The 22,526-nt window shown below is 40.5% G+C and overlaps 1 protein-coding gene across 1 annotated transcript in view; it reads right to left on the reverse strand.

Moving 5' to 3' along the window:
* Positions 1 to 2,555: 2,555 nt before the first annotated feature.
* The window catches only part of LOC146630050 (venom factor-like), a 33,835-nt gene continuing 13,864 nt past the window's right edge, over positions 2,556 to 22,526 (reverse strand). The window contains exons 22-44 of the mRNA XM_085356759.1: positions 21,506 to 21,591; positions 20,440 to 20,579; positions 20,149 to 20,358; positions 19,983 to 20,043; positions 18,450 to 18,533; positions 18,162 to 18,365; positions 17,860 to 17,935; positions 17,438 to 17,600; positions 13,034 to 13,147; positions 12,798 to 12,948; positions 12,035 to 12,198; positions 11,773 to 11,925; positions 11,559 to 11,618; positions 11,337 to 11,427; positions 8,186 to 8,237; positions 7,772 to 7,859; positions 7,268 to 7,357; positions 7,007 to 7,112; positions 6,667 to 6,756; positions 6,489 to 6,572; positions 5,775 to 5,855; positions 5,447 to 5,594; positions 2,556 to 5,293 (exon numbers count right to left, since the gene is read on the reverse strand). Of these exons, the coding sequence (XP_085212885.1) occupies positions 5,149 to 5,293; positions 5,447 to 5,594; positions 5,775 to 5,855; positions 6,489 to 6,572; positions 6,667 to 6,756; positions 7,007 to 7,112; positions 7,268 to 7,357; positions 7,772 to 7,859; positions 8,186 to 8,237; positions 11,337 to 11,427; positions 11,559 to 11,618; positions 11,773 to 11,925; positions 12,035 to 12,198; positions 12,798 to 12,948; positions 13,034 to 13,147; positions 17,438 to 17,600; positions 17,860 to 17,935; positions 18,162 to 18,365; positions 18,450 to 18,533; positions 19,983 to 20,043; positions 20,149 to 20,358; positions 20,440 to 20,579; positions 21,506 to 21,591 (2,641 nt within the window). The 3' untranslated portion in view covers positions 2,556 to 5,148. The remainder of the gene's footprint in view (positions 5,294 to 5,446; positions 5,595 to 5,774; positions 5,856 to 6,488; positions 6,573 to 6,666; positions 6,757 to 7,006; positions 7,113 to 7,267; positions 7,358 to 7,771; positions 7,860 to 8,185; positions 8,238 to 11,336; positions 11,428 to 11,558; positions 11,619 to 11,772; positions 11,926 to 12,034; positions 12,199 to 12,797; positions 12,949 to 13,033; positions 13,148 to 17,437; positions 17,601 to 17,859; positions 17,936 to 18,161; positions 18,366 to 18,449; positions 18,534 to 19,982; positions 20,044 to 20,148; positions 20,359 to 20,439; positions 20,580 to 21,505; positions 21,592 to 22,526) is intronic.

Raw genomic sequence — 22,526 nt, forward strand, 5'->3', positions numbered from 1 at the left:
ATTTTCCACGATTCACTTTAGTTCTGTCTGTTTTATATTTTGTCTGCATCATTCCTGCTCTCAGTTGTTTAATTGTAATTTGCTTAAAGTAAAACCATCATTATTTAAAAGAACTCTTCTGTTTCCTGTTGTTAACTCTGATGGTGGTTTTGAATGTTGTTTTAAATGCATTCTTTTCACACTGATTGTTTATAACATGCTTTACAAATAGAATAATCTTTACATCTGAGTTCCCGAGTTCATGTTTTTGTGTCAGATATTTCTGTTTCAAAGCATTTCTTGTGTTATTTCTTGTATTATATTGTAACCATGTGCCTTTGTGTGCTCATGTTAGTTTTTACTTCATCTGTTAGCTTTTGTATTTTGTATATGGTGGTGCAGTGGTTAGCACTGTGTACTCTGGCTTCCTCCTACAGTCTAAACCATAGGCCGAGAGGCAGGGTACACCCTGAACAGGTCACCAGCAGGGCTAATACAGAGAGATAAACAACCACACAGCTAAAAAAACCCATCTTTTTAAACTTGCTTTTAGTTGATTTTTATTTTTAGGTTTTAGCTTCTGTGAAGCACTTTGTGATTTTTATCTTGAAAGGTGCTATATAAATAAAGTTTTACTTACTTTTTACTTACTAAACACATGCAGTAAGCGGGGTTATGGTGATTTGAAATTGCTCCTAGGTGTGAATGGTTGTTTATCTCTCTGTATTAGCCCTGCTGGTGACCTGTTCAGGGTGTACCCTGCCTCTCGGCCTATGGTAGCTGGTATAGGTTTTAGTCCCCTTGTGACCCTGATAAGGGTAAGAGGATGGATGGATGTTAGTTTTCTGTCATTGTTGTTGACCGTCCTGAATAGTTTGTTGCTGAATACTCAGCTCCATCAGATCATCACTTACCCCAGTACTTCCTTGCCACCCTGTTTCTTAATTTGTCGTCATTTTTCATTTCTTATCTTCCATGTCTAGAGGTTGTTTTTGTGTCTGTGACTTAGGTTTTTTTTCTTTCTTTTTCTTTTGTTCATTGTTCTGCTGCATGATCACCAGTACGTGACCACTTCCTGGATTTGACTAAAGGTTTGGAACCACACCTGTTCAAGTAGATGGAACAGTAGATAAATAAGAAGTCGGGGGAAGTCTAATGTCAAACCCATGTGTTATGCAAATGAATAACAGATAGATTTCAGTACACCTATTAGTAATGCAGCACATTGTTAAAGGGCATAGGGCCAAGTATAGAGTCACAGATTCATTTTTTCTAGTTGTGAAACTATGTAAATACAAATCTAACAAGACGTTTCCTGTACAAAAAGGGCAGGAAAAGAAATGTTATGAAGCTTGCATCTCTTACCAAGTTGCCTTTTACTGGCACGTTGTTTATTCTGCAGAGAGGTAAAGAGGAAGGATTTAGCAACATCTTAATCTCTTTGAGTGTTTGAAGTGATTAATCATTTGTTCACTGTTTACTTTTAACTTCTTGTATTGTCACTAAAATCACCGAGAAAGCAGCTGTAAGTCTGACAGCAGCAGAGAGTGGATGTATTGTTCTTGTCCTCTTAGTGTCCCGTCAGTCCATCCATATTTACACTGAAGAGCACTTAGCCTTGTTATTCACAGCTGGTTTAATGTAGATTACAAAAATGAACCAGCCCCGTTCTATGATGACTGCTGAGCAGGTGTGTGTCTGTGCATTACTGCCTCGTTCATGTATCATTACAGATTATGTTTAATCAAATATTTCATTCAAACTGTTTATATATATCTGTGTGTGTGTGTGTGTGTGTGTGTGTGTGTGTGTGTGTGTGTGTGTGTGTGTGTGTGTGTGTGTGTTCACATGATGTGATGGCTCCTGACAGCAATCACAAATACAAATAAAAATGCAATCAGGTACATCCCACAGTGGATTTAGTTCTTGTATTATGAAGATAAAAGTATTAAAATAAGCGTCGGTAGAGAGTTTTCTACAGTCGCTGGTTTTACTGCAGGCCTGTGCATGTTATCATGTCTGTGGTCTTATTGAAAATTGCACAAACAAGTTACAAATCACTTCCTGCTGCTCTGCATGCATCACTTTTCTTCTTTCACCACAACGAACATGACATGTTTCTAAGTCACACATCAAGCATGTCTCATTACTATCTTGTTAATCTTCCCTTTCACTCTTGTTGTTATTCATCTGTCACAAATTACTCCACCCGGCCTGCACTCACTTCTTCATCTCTATTGGGCAGTGTTCATTTCATGGCTGACCCCAGGTGTTCATATTCATCCACCTTCACTATTGCTTTTGTGATTCTTGCACGTTCACCTTTCCACCCGTCTCCCTCTCATTTATACATGTATTTTGTCTTGTCTCCACTGACTTTGATTCCTTTTCTCAAACCACCAGCATTAGGGCAGGGATAGCTCAGTAGGTAGAATGGTCGTCCCTGTGATCGGAAAGTTGGGGGTTCGAATCCACTGAGCGGCTACCCTGAGGTACACCTGAGCAAGGTACCATCCCTACACACTGCTTATTGGCTGCCCACGGCTCCACTGAGTGACTGGGTCAAATGCAGAGAAAGTAATAATTCAAGCTGGTCCACTCGTTTCTCATGTGTTTATTTTCTATGTCATTAAAGATGTTTGCCGTACAAACATTCCACCGTTGAAAAAGAAAAGTTGGACCAGTACTCAACTTTGATCTCTCAAAGGACTTTTTACATTTTAAGTCTTATTCACACACACACACACACACACACACACACACACACATCTTCATTACACTGCACTTGCTTGTCCTTTAAGATAAATTGATCTTAATCTGTGTTAAACAGCGAGACAACTTTAGAGGTGAAAATAACATCATTCATGCGGTTATCTACCAAGTCAGAGCCAACAAGAAGAGCACTGAATCAAGAAATCATATAAATAGAATCTGTCAGACAAAGTGAAGTAGGCTACAAGATCAAAGAAGGTCAGAAACCATCTAAAGAAATTCAAGGACAGATTTAAAATACAATCATTCATATCTATCGGTTTGTTAAGCTTTACAAAGCCTAGGGCTTTGGGACTCAAGTGAACCACAGAGAAAACCATTATCTACACACAGAGGAAACTGGGAAGAGTGGTGAAACTTCCCAGGAGTTGCAGGCTAAAATGACTTCATGAGTGCACTGACTACTCATCCAGGAGATCATGAAAGAACCCAGAGAAACATCTGAAGAACTCCAGACATCATTTTTGACCAGGACATGTCCTTCAACGCACATATTAAACAAATATGTAAGACTGCGGTCTTCCATTTGCGCAACATCTCTAAAGTTAGAAATATCCTGTCTCAGAGTGACACTGAAAAACTAGTTCATGCATTTATTACTTCCAGGCTGGACGACTGCAAATCATTATTATCAGGATGTCCTAAAAACTCACTGAAAAGCCTTCAGCTAATCCAAAATGCTGCAGCAAGAGTCCTGACAGGGACTAGAAAGAGAGAGCAGATTTCTCCTGTTTTGGCTTCCCTTCATTGGCTTCCTGTTAAATCCAGAATTGAATTCAAAATCGTGCTCCTCACATACAAGGTCTTAAATAATCAGGCCCCATCTTATCTTAATGACCTTGTAGTACCATATCACCCTATTAGAGCACTTCACTCTCGCTCTGCAGGCCTACTTGTTGTTCCTAGAGTATTTAAAAGTAGAATGGGAGGGAGAGCCTTCAGTTTTCAGGCCCCTCTTCTGTGGAACCAGCTTCCAGTTTGGATTCGGGAGAGAGACACTATCTCTACTTTCAAGATTAGGCTTAAAACTTTCCTTTTTGCTAAAGCATATAGTTAGGGCTGGACCAGGTGACCCTGAATCCTCCCTTAGTTATGCTGCAATAGACGTAGGCTGCCGGGGATTCCCATGATGCATTGAGTTTTTCCTTTCCAGTCACCTTTCTCACTCACTATGTATTAACAGACCTCTCTGCATTCAATCATATCTGTTATTAACCTCTGTCTCTCTTCCACAACATGTCTTTATCCTGTCTTTCTTCGCAGCAGATGGCCCCGCCCCTCCCTGAGCCTGGTTCTGCCGGAGATTTCTTCCTGTTAAAAGGGAGTTTTTCCTTCCCACTGTCGCCAAAGTGCTTGCTCATAGGGGGTCATATGATTGTTGGGTTTTTCTCTGTATCTATGAAGCACCTTGAGGCGACTTTTGTTGTGATTTGGCGCTATATAAATAAAATTGAATTGAATTGAATTGAATTTTCCTCTGTTATGGTCAGATTTCGTGGTTCAACAATAAGAACGAGACTGAACAAAAATGGCATCCATGGCAGAGATCCAATAAGAAAACCACTGCCACAATAACTTGTCTCACATTTGCCACAAAACATCTGACTCCAGGGAAAATATTGTGTGGACTGACGAGACAAAAGTTAAACTTTTTGGAAGGTTTGAATCCTGTTACATCTGGTGTCAAATTAAAAGCATGTTATAAATCAACATCATAAAAACAGTCAAACATGGTGGTGTTAGTGTGACGGTCTGGGCTGCTCTGCTGCTTCAGCTTTCTACCAGAAAATCCAGCCATCATTTTGTGCCTGAAAACACAAGCTAAGTTTGGTCATGTAGCAATGACCCACAGCAGACCAGAAAGTGATGGCATAATGAAAGTCCAGACCTAAAGCCAATTAATATGCTTTGGATTGGACTTATTGGCCATTCATGATCGTAAAAACTTCCAGTGTGGCTAAATTAAACAATTCTGCAAAGAAGGGTAAGCAAAAGAATTCCTCCACAGTAATGTGAAAAACAGTTTATGGGGTTTTCAAATAGGGTCAGGTAGGTTTGAATAGCCTTTTACCCCTTAATAAAAAGATAATTTAAAAAAATGCATTTTATAATTACGTGTATTTTCTTTGTCCAGCATAAAAATTAAGTTGATCTCAAACATGTAAGTGTGACAAATATTCAAAACAAAGAATAATTACACATCTCTCTCTGCGGTTTATACTTCTTCATTCTTGTTCAAAGTTATGGTAACTGGCAAGACTCTCACTTCCCTTTTCACAGAGAAAACTAAATATAGATTGAAAGAATTTATCAGGAGTACACAGTAAGTTGAGCATACAAAATGATTTCCTTTTTTTTTTTGCCACAAAATTGTGTGCAACAGCTGCCCTGACACCTCTACAGCCTGCAGGCGTTGACCGACAGTTCGTTGGCAGTGTCGCTTAGACTCCTGCATTTAGCTTGCAGGCTGGGATGGCTGGAGCACTCTGCGGGTGAAGGCCAGCGCTCCACCCAGGTGTCCTTCCCCAACACGTAGATGAACCTGACACACAAAATGAAAAAAGAAAGAAAGACAGATGGCAAGTTAACAAGTAAGAGCACCCAAGTGTCTCATAGTAAACTTGTCCTGTCATAGTTCCGTATTTGAATCAACACAAAATTATTTGTAAGCATTTATTTTTCCTGTTCTGCTCACTTGTTGGTTTCAGTATCAACATTCCACTGGTCGTCCTTGGGGCCAATGATGAGGTATTGGGAGCCCTGCTTCAAGTCTAGTCCATCTCTGCAACCTCCGTGAGACATGAAGATCCTCGTCTGACCCGCTCCAACTCCACCCTCCAGACCTGAGTGGGAGAAGAACAAATATAATAAGCCTTCATTTGTCTTTGAGTTACAAGAATGCACAAGCAGCACTTCATAAATGGGGTCACCAAATAATGAAAAAGTTAACTGGACCACATCATTCCTCCATTGCTCACACTGAAAAGACTGAGAGGTGAAAGCCAGTCACTACTAGGACTCACCCAGTTTGATAACTTGTGTGATCTCCATCTCATATTTGTCGTAGTAACTCTGGATGACATTCAGCACCTTCACCTGGAAAACTAAAACACAGTAGCAACCAAACCTGAGCATCATGAGCAAATTACTGTAAAATTAATCGGACTCTTAAATGGGTGAGGCACTGTTTCCATATATTAATAGTAACTGTTTCCACGACAAAATAATAATAGCATTACTAACAAAAGGGGGAGGTGACAGTTTCCCACCCTTTTCCAGTAAGATACTAAACTGAAATTCTGTATGATGCCCTGGGGAGTTGCTATATGAGCGATTCATGGTCCACATGGTAAATGAGAGAAAAATAAAGCAGGAGAGCAATAGTGCCATCAGCTAAACTTTCTTTACAATGTTTTAAATATTACAGTTTCTGTGAATGCTCACATTATGCTTCCATTTATTACTCAAACAACATATTATTTGTTCCTACTCTAACAGCTGATTCGCTGCAGGGCTTATGTCATTGTTACTGCTTGAATAAGGGCATTTAATGTGGCTTCTTTTATTTCTATAAATATTAAAATCTTAATCTCTTCATCTAGCGGCAGTTTTGACAACGTACATCTGAATATTTTTAAATCATTTGAATGGCAGTCAGCCAATGAACATGCAAAAGTGTAAGCCTCCAGTGTGCAGGCATGCATGTTAAAGGCGCCGGAGTGTAAAAGCACATGTACCATGGTGTAAGCTCTTGCAGGCAAACGTCTCTCTTTCTTTGCTGGGGAAGTTTTCACTGTCCGCTTTGGAGATGCAGCAGTCACCTGGAGGTTTTGAAACCACGGGAGGTCAAATGTGCAGAGGTGGAAAAAAAATACACGCATCCTTTAATGCATTGTTGCAAATCCCATACTTTACCCTGTGTGCAGCGGCAGACGTTGTTTCTGCAGATCTGGCTGAGCTGCTCCTTGTTCTCACGGGGGGTGTAAGTACGACTGCAGCGGCGGTCTGTGACAAAGTGAGAGGGGAGAAATCTAAAAGCTTTAATGTTATTATTATTATTATTTATTTATCTTGGTTTTATGCGAAATATAAGGATGCAGTACAACTTGGCCACTTGGTTGGCTGCTCTCAGCCATGCAACATATGGTCACCTGCTCATCCCAGTGAGCTAAACTGCCGTTCCTTTTATAAGTATTTCTTATAATACTGTATCGCAGAATCTCTGATTTTTATGTCTACAGCTGTATTTCCCAACCTGGGTTGTAATACTCGTAAACAGTCACTGAGGATGGCTGCAGGAGGCCAACTTTGAAGGTCTGCTGGAGTCTGAATATTAGGATCTCAGGCTCTTTGTGAGAAACCTACAAAGAGAAACAATGCAGAGCAGGGGGAATGTTATAAGACATACTTCTTAAAAATGGTACATAAAACTGACTTAAACTGGACAGATTTTAACTCCTCATACTCTTTCTTCCTGTAATCCAATAAATGAGACAGTGGTCTACAGCACAGTTACCTTAAACAGGTGGATGATCAGGGATCCCCTGTCACTCAGGTTATCTACTATCTGGAAGTTGTTGATGTAATGATCCACTGAGTTGGACAACTAGAGACAAACATGTTCAGAATTTATTAGTTCAATTTAAACAGAAATAAAATGCTGCCGTGTAGAAAACATTCTATAGAATTGTATTTAAAGTGTAAATTCACAATGCAATGCTGTATTTATTACCGAAATATGTTAAACCCATTACAGCCTTAGGTGATGCAGGGGTCAAACAAGTGAGCTGAGGTGTGCTTTTTGGTGTGATACTGATAAATTACAGTAAAGAAAACTGAGCTTGCAGCTTAACTTTTTCACAACACGCACAGAAAAAAGTTTGAATAAAACAAAATAAAATAGATGTAAAATAAATTCAGGTTTACTCTGTGTAAGAAAGCTAAAACTAAACTTGGATCATTTCTTAGTCATGAAAGCTTTGTTTCAGATTTTTGAAGCACTGGCCTAGAGGCTGATTACCATCTCCAGGTCTGAGTTTTCTGGGGTGAAGCCAGTGGGCAAACTGATGTCAAGAACCACCATCCTGACGTCTCTGGGTCCTAAAGCCCTGCGAAAGAAAAGCAGAAAGCACTGGCAAAGGATATGAAATCTAAATCTGAAAGGACCCAAATGATCTGATTAACCTCATGAGAAATGTGAGCAGCTGTTCTGAATCGCTGGATCAATAACTCACATTCAGTGGACCAAATGTTCAAAGAAAATTTATTACGGTCAGACAGACTCACATTTGGCAGTTTTTGTTTAAAAATGTGGTCGTCCCATATTAAAAAGTTGACTGTTTTTGCTGTTTGCTACACTTTGTATGAAGTAAAAGATATAAAAATACACTTTTTTTTCTTATTCTCTAAAATTTAGCAAGTAATTGTATCTTACCTCACTTTGATGGTGATCTGATAGGACTTTTCTACATCTGCTGGAGGCTTTTCTGTTATGAGATGGAGGAAAAGTGTTATTAAATATGTAATCCATAAAGCTTGCTGAAGATACTTGGTGTGTATATGTATTGATAGTTTTTTTATGTATATGTTTGTCATATTGCAGTTGCTGTCTTTTCTACTGTTTTTAAAAAAAAAAATCAGATGTTTGATTTCACACTACATGCCGTTCATGATTGAAACCTCCCATTTACTAGCACACTGGCTTTTACCTCCCAAGGTAGGGTTTGTGTCCCCTCCAGGTCTTGAACTGGGGATCTTTCATATAAGATAAGATAAGATAAGATAAGATAGAACTTTATTAATCCCTCGGGTGGGTTCCTCTGGGAAATTCGACTTCCAAAAAAAGCACAGCAACGACCGAAGAAAGTAGAAAGTTTTAAAATTATTTTTTAAAAAGCCACATAAATGGTCCTCCTTGGGGCCTATGATGTTTGTATTAATGTACATACATCAGTATTTTAAATGGTATTTCAGCCATTCCCAAAATTAAGAATAGAGAGATTTTCAAAAATCTTCTCCAGCCCACGTACACCTTAAAATCAAACTCTGACCACACACCAGCCTGAGAGGAGTTTCCTTCTTTGTTTTTATGTGAAACCTCGATCTGTTGATGACTGACTGTTTAAAGCTGATTCTCCAGTAACAGCTCTCTTTTCCCACCTAAAAGCTACTGTACAATTTGAATTCTTTCTGTACCAGTAATGACATATATAACATACACTCCAGATTCCATTAAAACATTAAACAAATAACATGTTTGTGTTACGGCAGGCTTGTAGTTTACAGTTATTTAAGAAAAGTTAAATTTGTATCTTTTGAACTAAGTCCTGTTTTATCTTATTTCAAAATATCAAGGAAATGAAACGTGCTGAAATGTGTTTCATCATTGTTTGACCCTTATAATAACTTAAACCCTAACACCTTACAAGAACATAAATACAGCTGGTAAAATAAGTATTCTGTCCCAGGGCAGCTGTGGCTACAACTGTAGCTGCCTCCACCAGTGTGTGAATGAATAGTGGAATTGTAAAGCGCTTTGGGTGCCTTGAAAAGCGCTATAGAAATGCAATCCATTATTATTATTATTATTATTATTATTATTATTATTATTATTTAATGTGTCACCATTTTTCCAACTAAATATATTTCTAAAGGCACTATTGACATGAAATTATCGCCACATGTCAGTAACATCCCAACACACCAACTGACATGTATTTAATGCCTCAAACAAAATTCTTTGTTGGTGATGAGAGCTTCAAGACGCCTCCCGAATGGACACGCTAGTCACATGCAGTGGTCAGGTGTGATTTGTTTCATTTTTCCACACAAACAGTCTTCAAATCCTGAGGTCTCTGTGGGCTCCTTCTCTGAACTCGTTCAGTAGATTTCTCAGCTGGATTCAGGTCAGGTGATTGGCTGAGAAACCAGCTGAGAGTTTCCTTGGCTGTGTTTGGGACGATTGCCTTGCTGAAACATCCACCCTCGTTTCATCATCATAATCCTGGTGGAGGGCTGCAGATTTTTATCAACAGTGTTATAGTACATGTTTCTGTAACATATTGGTCTAATGTTAGCTGTATAATTCATCTCATTGTTTGTTGTGTGAAGTTGGCACTGGTTTCGTGTGATTTTATGTGTCACATTTGCTGTGAGCCAATGGCTGTGATGGGGTTGGATTAATTGAAGGCCCACACTACAAACACTGCTGTGATATTTTGTCTCTGAGGTATGTTATATGGCCAGAACTAAGATGACTTGATTTAAATATGTTGATGGTGGATAGTGTGCTGCTCTGTGAATTGTATAATGAAGATGGGGTGATATTGTGTGTCTCTGTGCAGGCCAGGACCTACTATATGCCACAGCCTAAAGGCAGAGTTGGGTTGCTGAGGTTGGAGTAATTACCAGCCTACAGGGTGGGTCTTGAAGGACAACTACTAATCCCAGTTAAGTAGTTGGCATGTAAAGTGCAACTGACTTGTGCCATCGCAGGCTCGCGCCTTCAACTGGTGTGTTTTATACCTTTAGCAAGCGGGGCGCTGGACTGTGTATCTCTTCATTTTTTTGATCATTGTACTAATAAATTATGTCAGAATTGTATTAGTTGTCATCTTTTGCCCACAGCTGAGACAGCTGGTCAGACCTAGAATATGTCTGTGTTCGATTTCCATTCATCCTTCCTGAAATTACATGAAGTGTGCCAGTGCCGTATGCAGAAAAACAGCCCACACCATGATGTTCCCAATTCCAAGCTTCATTGTTGGTATGGTGCTTTTGGTGCTTTCTTTTTCCTCTGAAAATATGCAGTGCCCTTTGACCTCGTAACATTGTGTGTATTATGGTGTCAAAGGTCAGTTTTGACCACACTATAGTCTCCCAGTATATCACAGGCTTGTCTAAATGCTGTTCAGCAACTTTGAATTCAACATGCTTTTTCTTCAGAAATTGAGTGTTGCATGGTGAGTGTTCATGCAGGCCATGGTGGTTGACCGATTTTCTTTTTTCTGTAGGTCTCTGTAAGTCCTCCTTGGCTTTTAGACAACTCTTCTGAATACTTTTCACTCCTCTGTCTGAAATCTTGCAGGGAAGATCTGGTCCTGGCCGGTTTGTTGTGAAGTGGTGTTCTTCCCACTTCCACATTATGGCCCCAGCAGTGCTCACTGCATTCTTCAGTAGTTTAGAAACTCTTCTGTGACCAATGCCATCAGTATGTTTTCCAACAATAAGGTTGTGACAGCCTCATATTGTTTTAACCCATCATGAGATGTTTCTTGTGTGACACCTTGGTAACGAGACACCTTTTTATAGACCATCAGCCAGGACTGAACCAGCTGATATTAATTTGCAATAAGTGGCATGATTAGTTCCTAATTACTAACAGATTTCAGCTGGTGCCTTTTAGTACCTCCACTTTTTGTTCAGTATTTTTCCCCTGTGTCATTTCTCATTATAACGCGTAACATCATTTGATTTCTTTGCATGTGTAGATGTCAATTGCACCTTTAGAGATACATTTAGTTAAATTGGTGACACATTCAACACTTATTTTATCTGCTGTATTTGAGACATATAAATGGAGTTACCCTGGGACTCTTCAACAGCAACACTGAGCTCAAAGTGCTGGCAGGGCATTTTCTCATCCACCTCATGCAGCTGGTTATAATGGGTCACAACCTTGGGTCAAATTTCAGGAAGAGAAATCGATCAGTCAAAAACGATTGTACAGCCAAATATAGGTACTGTCCTACTATTTAATTTAATTATCTCTAATGAGTTTTATTAATAATCATTCAGTGCATTTATACCTCAAGTATTCCCTGTCCGTTTCCTTGAGCTCTGACTTCCAAATCAAGGTTAGCAGGCAACTGTGCAACAAAAGCACCGCAGAAGAAGAAAAATATTGGATAATGATGCTATTACACTCAGTGATGTTCTTAAATCCCAAATCATCACAGTTCAAAGTTACGAAACTCCGCTACAAGCCTGGATTCTGTTTATATTTCTTTTAATGTCTCTCACCTTGGATGAGCGAGCGCCATAGGCTGTCCTTGGGTCAAAATGGTAGCGGATGTCTCTGCGTCCAGTGATCCTGATGTCTACATTCAGACTGAGGTCATCAGGAGGTCTCTTGATCATATACTCTGACAATGCCTGAAGCACCACCATGGTGGACTGGAAGAGTAGAGAACGAAAAAACCTAACTGGCAGCCTTCTGACAATTAAATCTGGCATGAAATATAATATCAACAAGTGAAATAAATCTAAATATCCTTTAACTGACCTGAGTAGAGCCAAAGCCGCCTCCTCTTCTTCGCTGGCTGTTCAGCCATTTAAAGGCTGCTGCTGCTTCCTCCATGTGACCCAACTTAATAAGAGCCAGCAGGGCATAGCCGGTCGCCTCCAAGGTGAAGAAGTGGTTTTCCCTGTCAGGCCAGTGGCTGCCACCTGCAGCAGCGACAGAATTAGAGGGATGTTTTACACTTATCCTCAGTGGCTTTTTGATACTATTTGAATGCCGGCTTTAAGAGCACACAGCTTTAGTCCGTACAGCAAAAGTGCAGTGATTAGGGCTATGTCATACCATACTGTCTGCCATAACATCAGTACAAACTTTTACGTGATTGAAAAATAGTGTTATATGACAATATCAACGATATAGCAAGTAAACAGAATCCTGCTAGTAGACAGAAATTAGTTAAATTCAATTATATTGTATTTTATTTATGTAGCACTAAACCACAACAGTTCCTTTAAGGTGTGTTTTATTTTCAGGTGAATACCTTATAATAATACACAGAAAACAGCCAGATGACTCCCTAGGAGTGATTTGGCGACAGTGGGAAGGAAAACTCCCTTTTAACAGGCAGAAACCTCCAGCAGAACCAGGCTTTTTGTTTTACTGATGCTTTGCATGATGATAAACCAGGACTTTAAGCAAGTTTTAGTTGCTTAAGGTACATTTACTCTGGTAACTCAAATGAAAACAAGAAAACAAAACAAATCAAATTAAAAAACAGAACTATAATCATTCTGATTGAGGATACCTCGGGCTGCAGCTTCGAGTAACGGTTGATGAACATTGTGAGGTGCCCCCACAAGAGCCAGAGCATAAGAGGTGATGGCCACGGTGTACGGTCTCCTCCCATTTCTAGTCAGTGCATTGGTCAAGTACTGTGTCGTCTTACCCATGGCATTCTATACCACATGAGTGGGTAGATGATGGGTTAGTATAATTACAATTACAACAAGTGTTAAAGAGACATTGCTGCTTGTAACTTACCTCCATCTCCAAACCAGGAATGACGCAGGTGATCCCTGCCTGCTTGGCCTCAGCTAGTGCGATGTGGACAAAGGCGGTAAGTGTTATCTCTGGGTCATCGCCACGGAGACCGCCCTAGAGGCGATGAGAGGGAGAAGGGCTTTATCGCAGTTATCAAAGATTTTGGGCAGAAAGCACCTAAAGTAAATTTCCTGGTTCCTTTATAGCACTTTTCTTTCCTACTGAGCACTCAAGGAGCTTAGACAACATTACCCAAAGAACTTCTATCTAATATTTGTCGATGATATAATCTAACAGTGATGATCCGATGAACGCATCAGAGGAACTCAGTATCTTTCCGAAGGATACTGTGCAAATTGCATGCAGACTGGAACAGTCCACCAACAACCATTCAGTTAGTACGGGACCTGCTCTACCTTCTGAACTAGAAACTTTTTAAGGGGTTATTCAGTATTTGAGACCTTCATCATCTCTTTCTCCCATGCCTTGTAATTTTGTATTACAGTTTTTTACAGACGCTAGGACACATTTCTCAATACTTAGGTCACGTTTGCAAAACTCCTCACACAGTGAGCACAACAGAAGTCTATGTGGGCTAAACTGAGGACCAGTTATCATTGTTTTGGCACTAAATGCATTCAATGACTACATCTCTCAAATTTCATGAATCATCTTCTCACTCAGACACAACAACTGCCAAAAAGCTTTGTACGGACAGGACATTTTGCATGTGCTTACATACTGTTTTCAAAACTGTTAAACTTATGGCCAAAACAATAACACAATGCAAAACTTGAAAAGACAGCAAAATTCAACAACAATATTTTATTGAAACATATTTTAAATCTAAAAATGCAGTTTAACCAGCCACAGCTTGTTCTCATTGTAGATGAACATCTACACAGGTGTTACTCCTTCAATTTTTCAACTCCTTCAATTCTGGCATGCCAGAAGATTCTTCCCTAGGTGTGTTGCCCTAGATGACATAAGATGTGATGTGGATGAGAACCTGTGGCCAAATGGAGAAGACCGAGTAGATTAGCATTACTATTGTATGGTGTGTATACAAATTCTTGTATTTTGGGATTACTTAGTGCAAAAAAATAAAAATACATAAACATAAATACATGATGTCTGATTCATTCCAGTAACATATATTGAAATTATAAACAGAGATGTGTCCTTGTTTTACACAAGTAAACACTGTGTAATGCTACATGTTGTTAGTGTTTTTTAGGTCATTGTTTTGTGGGTGACAAAGTGTGTTTGTCGGCTGTCAACCTTTGCTAGTGTTCTGGAAGAATGAGTTTATTTGAGACCTGAATGAAGTGTTTTGGTAGTTGTAGTGCATTTTGAATGTGAAATGAACTGCTTTGCCAAGCTGACGGTCAGTTAGGAGGATTGTGTGAAGTGTTTTGCAAAAGTGACCTAAGTATTGAGAAATGTGTCCTAGCGTCTGTAAAAAACTGTAAAACCATTGGAATAATTCAAGTATTTGATTATTTAGAATTTTAATCACTGAATAAAGTGTCTAAAATAATGGAAACTATTTTAAATGAGTTAAATAAAGTTGTTTGTTAGATTTTAAAAATGTACAAATGCTTAAAGTTAAAGAAAGAAAATATGTCATCAGAAAATAGTGGCATGCTACATGACAGCGTGCTTTTTCTGTTGTTCATCAGCAGACAAAAGGATTATAAAGACTGGGCCTTTTTGTTGTATTTATATTCTACTTTCATAATAATCTCTTTCTTTTCAGTTTATTGATTTGATTTTGTTAGTCTTGGAAGTTGTGATTGAATAATAAAGCAATCATTTTGAAAGGTGTAGTTTTTACTTCATATATGTGCCTGCATGTATTTTATCCATCTATCCTTATGGGCTCAAATTGTGGTCATAAATATTTTGTACAATGTGAAAGGACCATAAAGCAGCTCTATAAAGCACCCCTCCAATAGCCAAACCCATCTGTTCTCCGATTGGATTGTTAAATTTGTGATTGACATGACATTGGCCAATCAGATGAAAGGAAGAAAAATAGGGTCAAAATTTGTACTTGTAACTTGAAACTTGAGTGCAGAGTTTCACACGTATTTTTTGGCTAAGTCCACACACAAATCTTTTTTACGCACACACAAATTCTTTTTACACATACAAATCCTGATTTACAAGTACAAAATATTTATGACCACAATCTGAGCCCATATATCCTACCGACAGTACAGATTCAGACAACAATTAACACTCACATTTACAGGTGTAAGCGATGGTACAACAGGCCATCTACCAATCAGAAGGTTGGTGGATTGACTCCCAGTTCTCCATAGGAGAGTCCACGCTGTGGTTGAATCTCAGATTCAGAGGGAACAATATAGTTTTTGCCTGGGTTATGGATCACAAGAACAGCTCTTTAATCTGTAAAGGATAAGGGATTCTGCCCAACCAGTCTACATCTTCTTGGAGAAGGCATCAACCGTGTCTCTTAGGGGATCATGTAGGGAGCACTGTGGGAGGATGGATATCTAACCTGTTGTGCCATCTGGTCATGAGCTCTGGGTCATGACTGAAAGAAAGAACGTCTGGGCTTCTCTGCTTAGACGACTGCCCACAAGACAGACGGACGGATGGACGGATCAATAGACTGATGTTTATTTTCCAAGTTACAGTTTGTCTGAATGGTTTAAATTTGATAAACTTAGCTGTAATAGCTATCATAATGAAACAGCTTATTTTGTTATTACACATTGTGGTGGGGCGTGGTTTGCGGTGCCGTGCGGACTCACCTGCACGGCATCCGCAATCACGCCGGCCGTGTTAAAACACGGGGACTCAGGGGTTGGTGTGTGTGTGGTGTGACGTGAATTAAATAAAGTTGGCTCTGAACGTTGCTCCGTGGTCCCGCCGTGCCTTATTCACGCCACATTGGTGCCGAAACCCAGGAGGCAGCACGGCGGGTCCGTATCGGAGTCAGGGAATGGAGGAGCTGGCCCGGAGGGTGGCCGAAATGGCGGCCGCCCAGCGGGAGCAGGCGGCGGAGGTGCGTCGCCAGCAGGAAGAGCTGCAGGACCGGTCCGAGCGCCACCTGGAAAGGATTGGGGAGCTGGTGGCGCTGCTCTGGGCCTGGGCGCCACCCCCACAAGTGTGTCCCGAGGACAGTGAAGCGGTGGAAGAGCCGTGTGGGGCACCTCGGCAGCCGGAGGTGGTGGACGAGTCACGCGGGGGTCCGAGCCTGCCGGAGGAGGAGGAGCAGCCGGGTGAAGGGCTGCTCCTGCCGGGAGCGGTGGAGGAGCCGCTCCAATCGGAGGCGGAGGACGAGGCGGGCGAGGGGCTACACCTGCCGGAGGAAGAGGAGTCGCTCCACCCAGAGGTGGACGAGGGGCTGTGCCTGCTGGAGGCGGAGGCGCAGTGCGGGGAGCCGCTCCAAACGGGAGTGGCGGAGGCGGAGCAGCCGTGCGAGGAGACTGAGGTCCCTGCTCCAGAGCAGCCTGCGCAGCCGGAGTTGGAGGCAGAGGAGCGGGATAGCCCCGCTAAGCCGGGGGTCGGCGGGCTGGCTAGTCCAGCCTCGCTGCCACCAGTCGATTCTGCGCGCCTGACGTCTGCCCAGCCGCCTGTGTACAGGAGCTCACAGCCATGCCTGTGGGGCCGTGTCCGTTTGCTACGCGGCCGACCTCCGGACCAGCTTCGCCGTTGCCGCTGGATGCGCGGGCGGCCACCAGAATGGACGCTTCCCCGTCGCTTGGGCTGGGGCGCCGATGTTTTGGGCCGAGTCTCGCCCCAGTTCGCGGGGGGGGGGGGGAGTAGGTTCGGCCAGATTGCTCCCCGGCCTCAATCGGGCGATGGGGGTATGTGGTGGGGCGTGGTTTGCGGTGCCGTGCGGACTCACCTGCACGGCATCCGCAATCACGCCGGCCGTGTTAAAACACGGGGACTCAGGGGTTGGTGTGTGTGTGTGTGGGGTGTGGCGTGAATTAAATAAAGTTGGCTCTGAACGTTGCTCCGTGGTCCCGCCGTGCCTTATTCACGCCACATCACACACACCAACCCCTGAGTCACCGTGTTTTAACACGGCCGGCGTGATTGCGGATGCCGTGCAGGTGCGTCCGCAAGGCACCGCAAACCACGCCCCACCACACACATTTATTGCAATTAAAGTTTTTATTTATTCTGTCGCACTCCATAAATTCTACATTTCTGTGGCTGCACTGAATAAATTTGTCCTTTTTCACATCTGATTTTCAGTCGTGTGTTCAGGCTGAGAGGTTATGCTCGTGAAGACGTGTAGTTTACAAGAGAAACAATACAAGGACCAGGAAATGAAAACTTTTCTCTCTTTGAGTGGAAACCACATAGATTACCAACCTCACAGTGTGAGTGTGTGGCTGTATACGTGCATGTGTTTCTCACCGTCATGGTAGTGCTGTAAACTGGGTTGTCCTCTACATACATTCCTTTATTTTCTCTGAGTTTGTTCATCACCAGGTAGACCAGAGGGTCGCACACTTGTTGCTTCTCAATGCCCATGATGGAGTGAGCCATGGAGAACACCTTTACCACATATGCTGTGATCCTGTCAATCACAATCTGTCATATATATGATTTATCTAACAGAATAAATTTATCTATTTATGAATCTCAAACTGATTTTCCTCACTGACTCACTTCTGTACAGTTTAGCACAGTAAAACTGAAATAAACATGTATTGTTTTTGTTATGTGACACATGTAAGTTGGAAAATCACTACCGCAAAGACTAATAAAAATAATATTTTAGTGTTGTCAAAACTGAAATACTTGAAAGCTCTAAGAATGTAAGGATTCGTCAGTACCAGGTACTCGCTCCTTCCCTCCTGTAGGGCGGGTAAGAGCCGTCACGCCTTCTGTATGCCAGCTGATTGTCATAGCCTGAAAACACAAAAGAATTTCCTGTTTTAACCACAAAGACATAGACAATAACTAGGTGTTCATATTCCAGCCTTTTGTGCTTAGTCAGAAAGTTTTTTGCAAACTGGTTTTAGATTTCTTTTGCAAACCTCAGCTTTTATTGTAGAATTAAGCCATAGAAAATAATAAAAACAGTAAATCCCCCTTTCCTTCTTTTTTTGTTCTTCGCTTTTTGTTTTCGTCTCACCTCTCTTGATGTACTGGAGAGCCTCTGCTCTGCGCTGCACGCCTACGCTCTCCCAGTTGTCAGTTCGGTCTAAGTAGAGGGTGGCAATGAGGGGCAGAGTAATGGAGGCTAGGTTCTGCTCCACACAGCCACCAGGCATCCTGATCAGAGATCCCAGAGAGTCCTCGTTGATGGAGTTCTCAATACTGTCTGCTAACACGCTGCCTAGTAGGGAAAAAGAAGTTTCATGAACAAGCCTCCTTCTTGGTTTCATTTTTGATCCTTCTCACCACTCTGACAGTTACTGACCTCTGACATTGATCAATGACTCAGGTTGAGAGTTTGGCACTACTGACTCCAGTTCAATCTTTCCAACACGGACTGTCTGCGTTCCTGTTTTGGATGCAAACATATTGACACCGAATTAAAAATGAAGAAACTCAAAGGGAGCAGATATAAATGTGAAACCTCATAACTTTGGTAAACTTTAGACCCAGTTCCATAAAATCTAAATAAAAACAGAATGCAAAGATTTGCAAATGTCACAAAACCACATTTTATTCATAATAGAAAATATCAAATGTGAAAATGCACCATTTTAAGAAAATTGTTATTTCATTTTGAATTTGATGGCTGCAACACAATACAGGACAGGGCTGTATTTATCGCTATGTAGCATCCCCTCTTCTTTTAACTACAGTCTGTAAAAGTCTGGTAACTGAGGAGACCAGTTGCTGAACTTTTGGGAGAGGAATGTTTTCCCGTTCTACATCCGAAATAACAGTCTGCAATGCTGGGATCCACATGGCCTGACCAACAACCCCAATGCCAAACGATGGCACCTCTCTTTGGAGAGTTTTTCAGTCTATCCCAGACCCTAGCTGTTCAACGGGTGTCCTGGGTGTTGGATTTTTTGTTTCACGTGTGGTTAAAAGTAGTTGTGGGTTTAAAGAATCGATTTTCCTGATTCAAATCGATTTTAGTTTTAGAAATCGCTCCCAAAACTATTTCAACAACCACCAAACAGCTAGTGTCAGCTTTGTTTTTATACATAGGCTAATTATAAAAACATGGATATGTCCTGATAAATGATCAGAATTATAACATTTCTGACTGTCTGAGTCAAATCAAATCGGGACCTTGTGAATCAGAATCAAAGCAGTTATAGAAATCGAGTCTCTTTTGAATGAGGTTTGGCACAGAGAAGGTGAGGCAGGAACTAGTATGTGTGGATAGCTAAATGTATTCACAGACAGTGAGTTCGGGGACTGATCACATGCCAGTTATCACTGCAGTGCTGTCTGAGAGTCTAAAGATCAAGGGCACCCAATTTTTCAACCCTGCCCCCTTGCACGCAGAGAGATTCTTTTTTTAGATGATGTTATGTATGATAACTGATGATAAATAAATGAGGGATACTAGAGCAAAATTTTTCTGCAATTTTTAGACTCAGTTTGTGAACTCGGTGAGCCTCCGCCCTCCTAATCTGTTCGTTTTAGAACTATTCATGTTACTGAGCTGCTACCAATAAACCCAGTTAGTCTCCAGCTGTTCCTCCAGCTGTTTTGTTTAGTACCACATACTTTTCCCACTTTTTTTGAACTGTGCTTCTGCCATTAAATTCAAAATGAGCTAATTTTCCATGAAGTACTAAAGTGTGTCATTTTAAACATTCGATGTTCTTATTATAACTCTATTGTGAATATGCATCTATGAGATTTTCAAGTCATTACATTCTGTTATTATTTACATTTTACATATTTGTCACAACCTTTTGGGAACTGTGGTCATAAAATAGGGAATGACACATTATCATACCTCACTGCTTACTCATCTACTTACCCCCCTCAGCGGATGGGTTCAACACCACACTCCAAACTTCAGTCTTCTGCACTCCATCGAGCTGTTTGTATCAGGAAAAAAGGTTTTGATTCAAGAAGATATGTGTTACTTATTAATTATCTTCTAAGCACACAGAAAATGCCAGTTTCATCACACAGTCACTTACCACTACCCGTAAAAGCTTCTGGATACGGTCTCCTCCCGTCATGTCTCTCCCGAGCACCATCACCTCCAAGGGATGTTTTCCCACCACCAGCGGTACAATGGTGTAGGGCACAGCTATCGAAGAGCCAGCTGGCACTGTCACTTCCTGTGTGTGTCTGTCCTTGAAAGCAATGCTGCATATGCCTTCAGTCTTCATGAGCACCACCCTGACCTGAGCAGAAAGCGATCAGCCGTTACAGAAGAAGAAGCTGGTAATTTATGAGAAAGAGTAAAAGTAAGTCAATAATCTTACATGTAGTTCCTCAGAGCCGTAGTTATGGACCACAGCTTTTATTTCAACCTGTTCGTGTCTCGCCACTGAATATGGCAGCTTCAGCTCCACAAAGAAACGTTTCCACGCTCTGAAGTTGTAGGGCTCCGCAACACAGAAACCTGCAGATTCACAAGATGGTGAAAAACGTCTGTGAGGGATTAGGATTCTGACAATTTCTCTATCATTCGGGTTGATGATAGAAAACAGGATAGTTTGGAAACTTTTAATCGTGGAGCATTGTTTGCCACTGTTTGTTTTCACCTGGAGGTGATGGAGGTAGAGCACATTCACTCTGTTGCCAAGTGTGAAAGTATATTATTTTCTTTTGCTCTGAGAAATTGGTGGTTGACAGAATGTGAAAAACGTTGTCCTTAACTTTTAGTTAAACATAGAAAAGCAAAACTTATTTTTTTAAAATGGTTAATTTAAGAATTGGGTTAATTTTTGATTGTTGCCAGGACACGATATTTCTTATTAATATAAGACATCCCTACAAATCATGCTTTAATCTTACATGGTAGTGTAAAACTTGCTGTCATTTCCTCCTGATTAAACTACTGTAACTCCTTATACACTTGATTGAGCCAATAAAATACACACTGTCTGGAACAACCTCATAGAGGAAATCTGATCACAGTATCTTCCAAAACACTCTTAAGTTAACATTTGTATACATTTCTCACTGACTCTTGTTTTATGTTGGTTTTTTTTATAATATTTTATCATCTCTCCTCTCCAGATCTCTCCTGTCTCTCTCACTATGTCTATCTCACTTTGTAAAGTATTATGTCAATGTGTTTTGAAATACACTATATAAATATTGTGTATTATTACCACTATTACAAAAAAAGTGTTGTAACAGTATATCCATAATCAAACATAATGATAATTTTTAGATAACATCCTTTTTTGGGATTACACAAAATAACCGTTTTTTATCTGGAAGTTTAAACGTGTTTCCCATTAAAGCCAGACTGCATCAATTTCCAAAAACTGAGTCCCTAACCAGTTAAGCACTTTGATTCCCAGTTCGCTGTCATCTCACCTGTGTGGGGTGATGCACTGACAGCCAGAAGCCCCCATTCTGTGATGCTATCAGGTAAGGGGTCCCCCATTGTCAGCGAGGCCAGCCTGTTGATAAGATCCATGTTATTTTTTTTTTATCTTACAATAGATCCAAGCTCAAAACTACAAGTAGACAATTGCTATACTATATTATACTATGTAGAAATTTTGCATACTCAACAGAAAATGTGTACAGTATAGATGTCTAAATATATATTTAAAGTAAGATTTTAAAAAAATAAACCTTTTACAGTTAATACACAGAACATTTAATTTTAAGTAAAGTTTTTCTTTTTTGTTTGTTTGTTTTTTGCTGTTAACAAACAACAAATCAGTGTTTAATCACTAACTCCATCCCATTAGTTTGAGTCTGATCTATCATGAAGTCTTTATTTCAGAAGAATAACATTTGGTAATGATTAACTAATGAATAATGGAGTACACTGAATTTTACTTTCCACTAATGTCATTAGACTTAAATTTATTTATGAACTTACCACCTATGACACCAAACATGCTGTATATAAAAAATAAAGCACTGACTAATAAATTAACATGAATTAGATATTACTAATCACCTGTGTATATTAGTTATCATTGTTAGCTGAAACATAACTAGCCAATAACAATTCATTAACTACCAGTTTACTGTAGTACGAGTTATGATTATGGCATAATAATGTGCAGTTTAAAAAATGACACTTCTCACTCTCTTTTATCTCTATTAAACTGCAGTGAAGGTTTCTGAAGTTTCAGCAAACAATCTATAAAACATTAACTTGGTTCTAGACACTAGCAGATGGTTTTCACAGAGCAAGCACGACACAGATACAGTGCAGGAATTTGTGTTGCTACATTGTGAGTGTACGCACACACACCGATGGTCACGATGGTGAAACACAGAATGATGTTGTGTTCATGTTTTCTGCACTTAGAACTGTTTGTTCTGCTGTTATCACTGACCGAACAGCACGATCCCGCTCGCTTAAAAAAATGTTTTT

The sequence above is a fragment of the Diplotaxodon limnothrissa genome, linkage group LG6 (assembly GCF_057381915.1).
Source record: "Diplotaxodon limnothrissa isolate DT_005_m linkage group LG6, D_limnothrissa_male_GT1.1, whole genome shotgun sequence".
Taxonomy (NCBI): Eukaryota; Metazoa; Chordata; class Actinopteri; order Cichliformes; family Cichlidae; genus Diplotaxodon; species Diplotaxodon limnothrissa.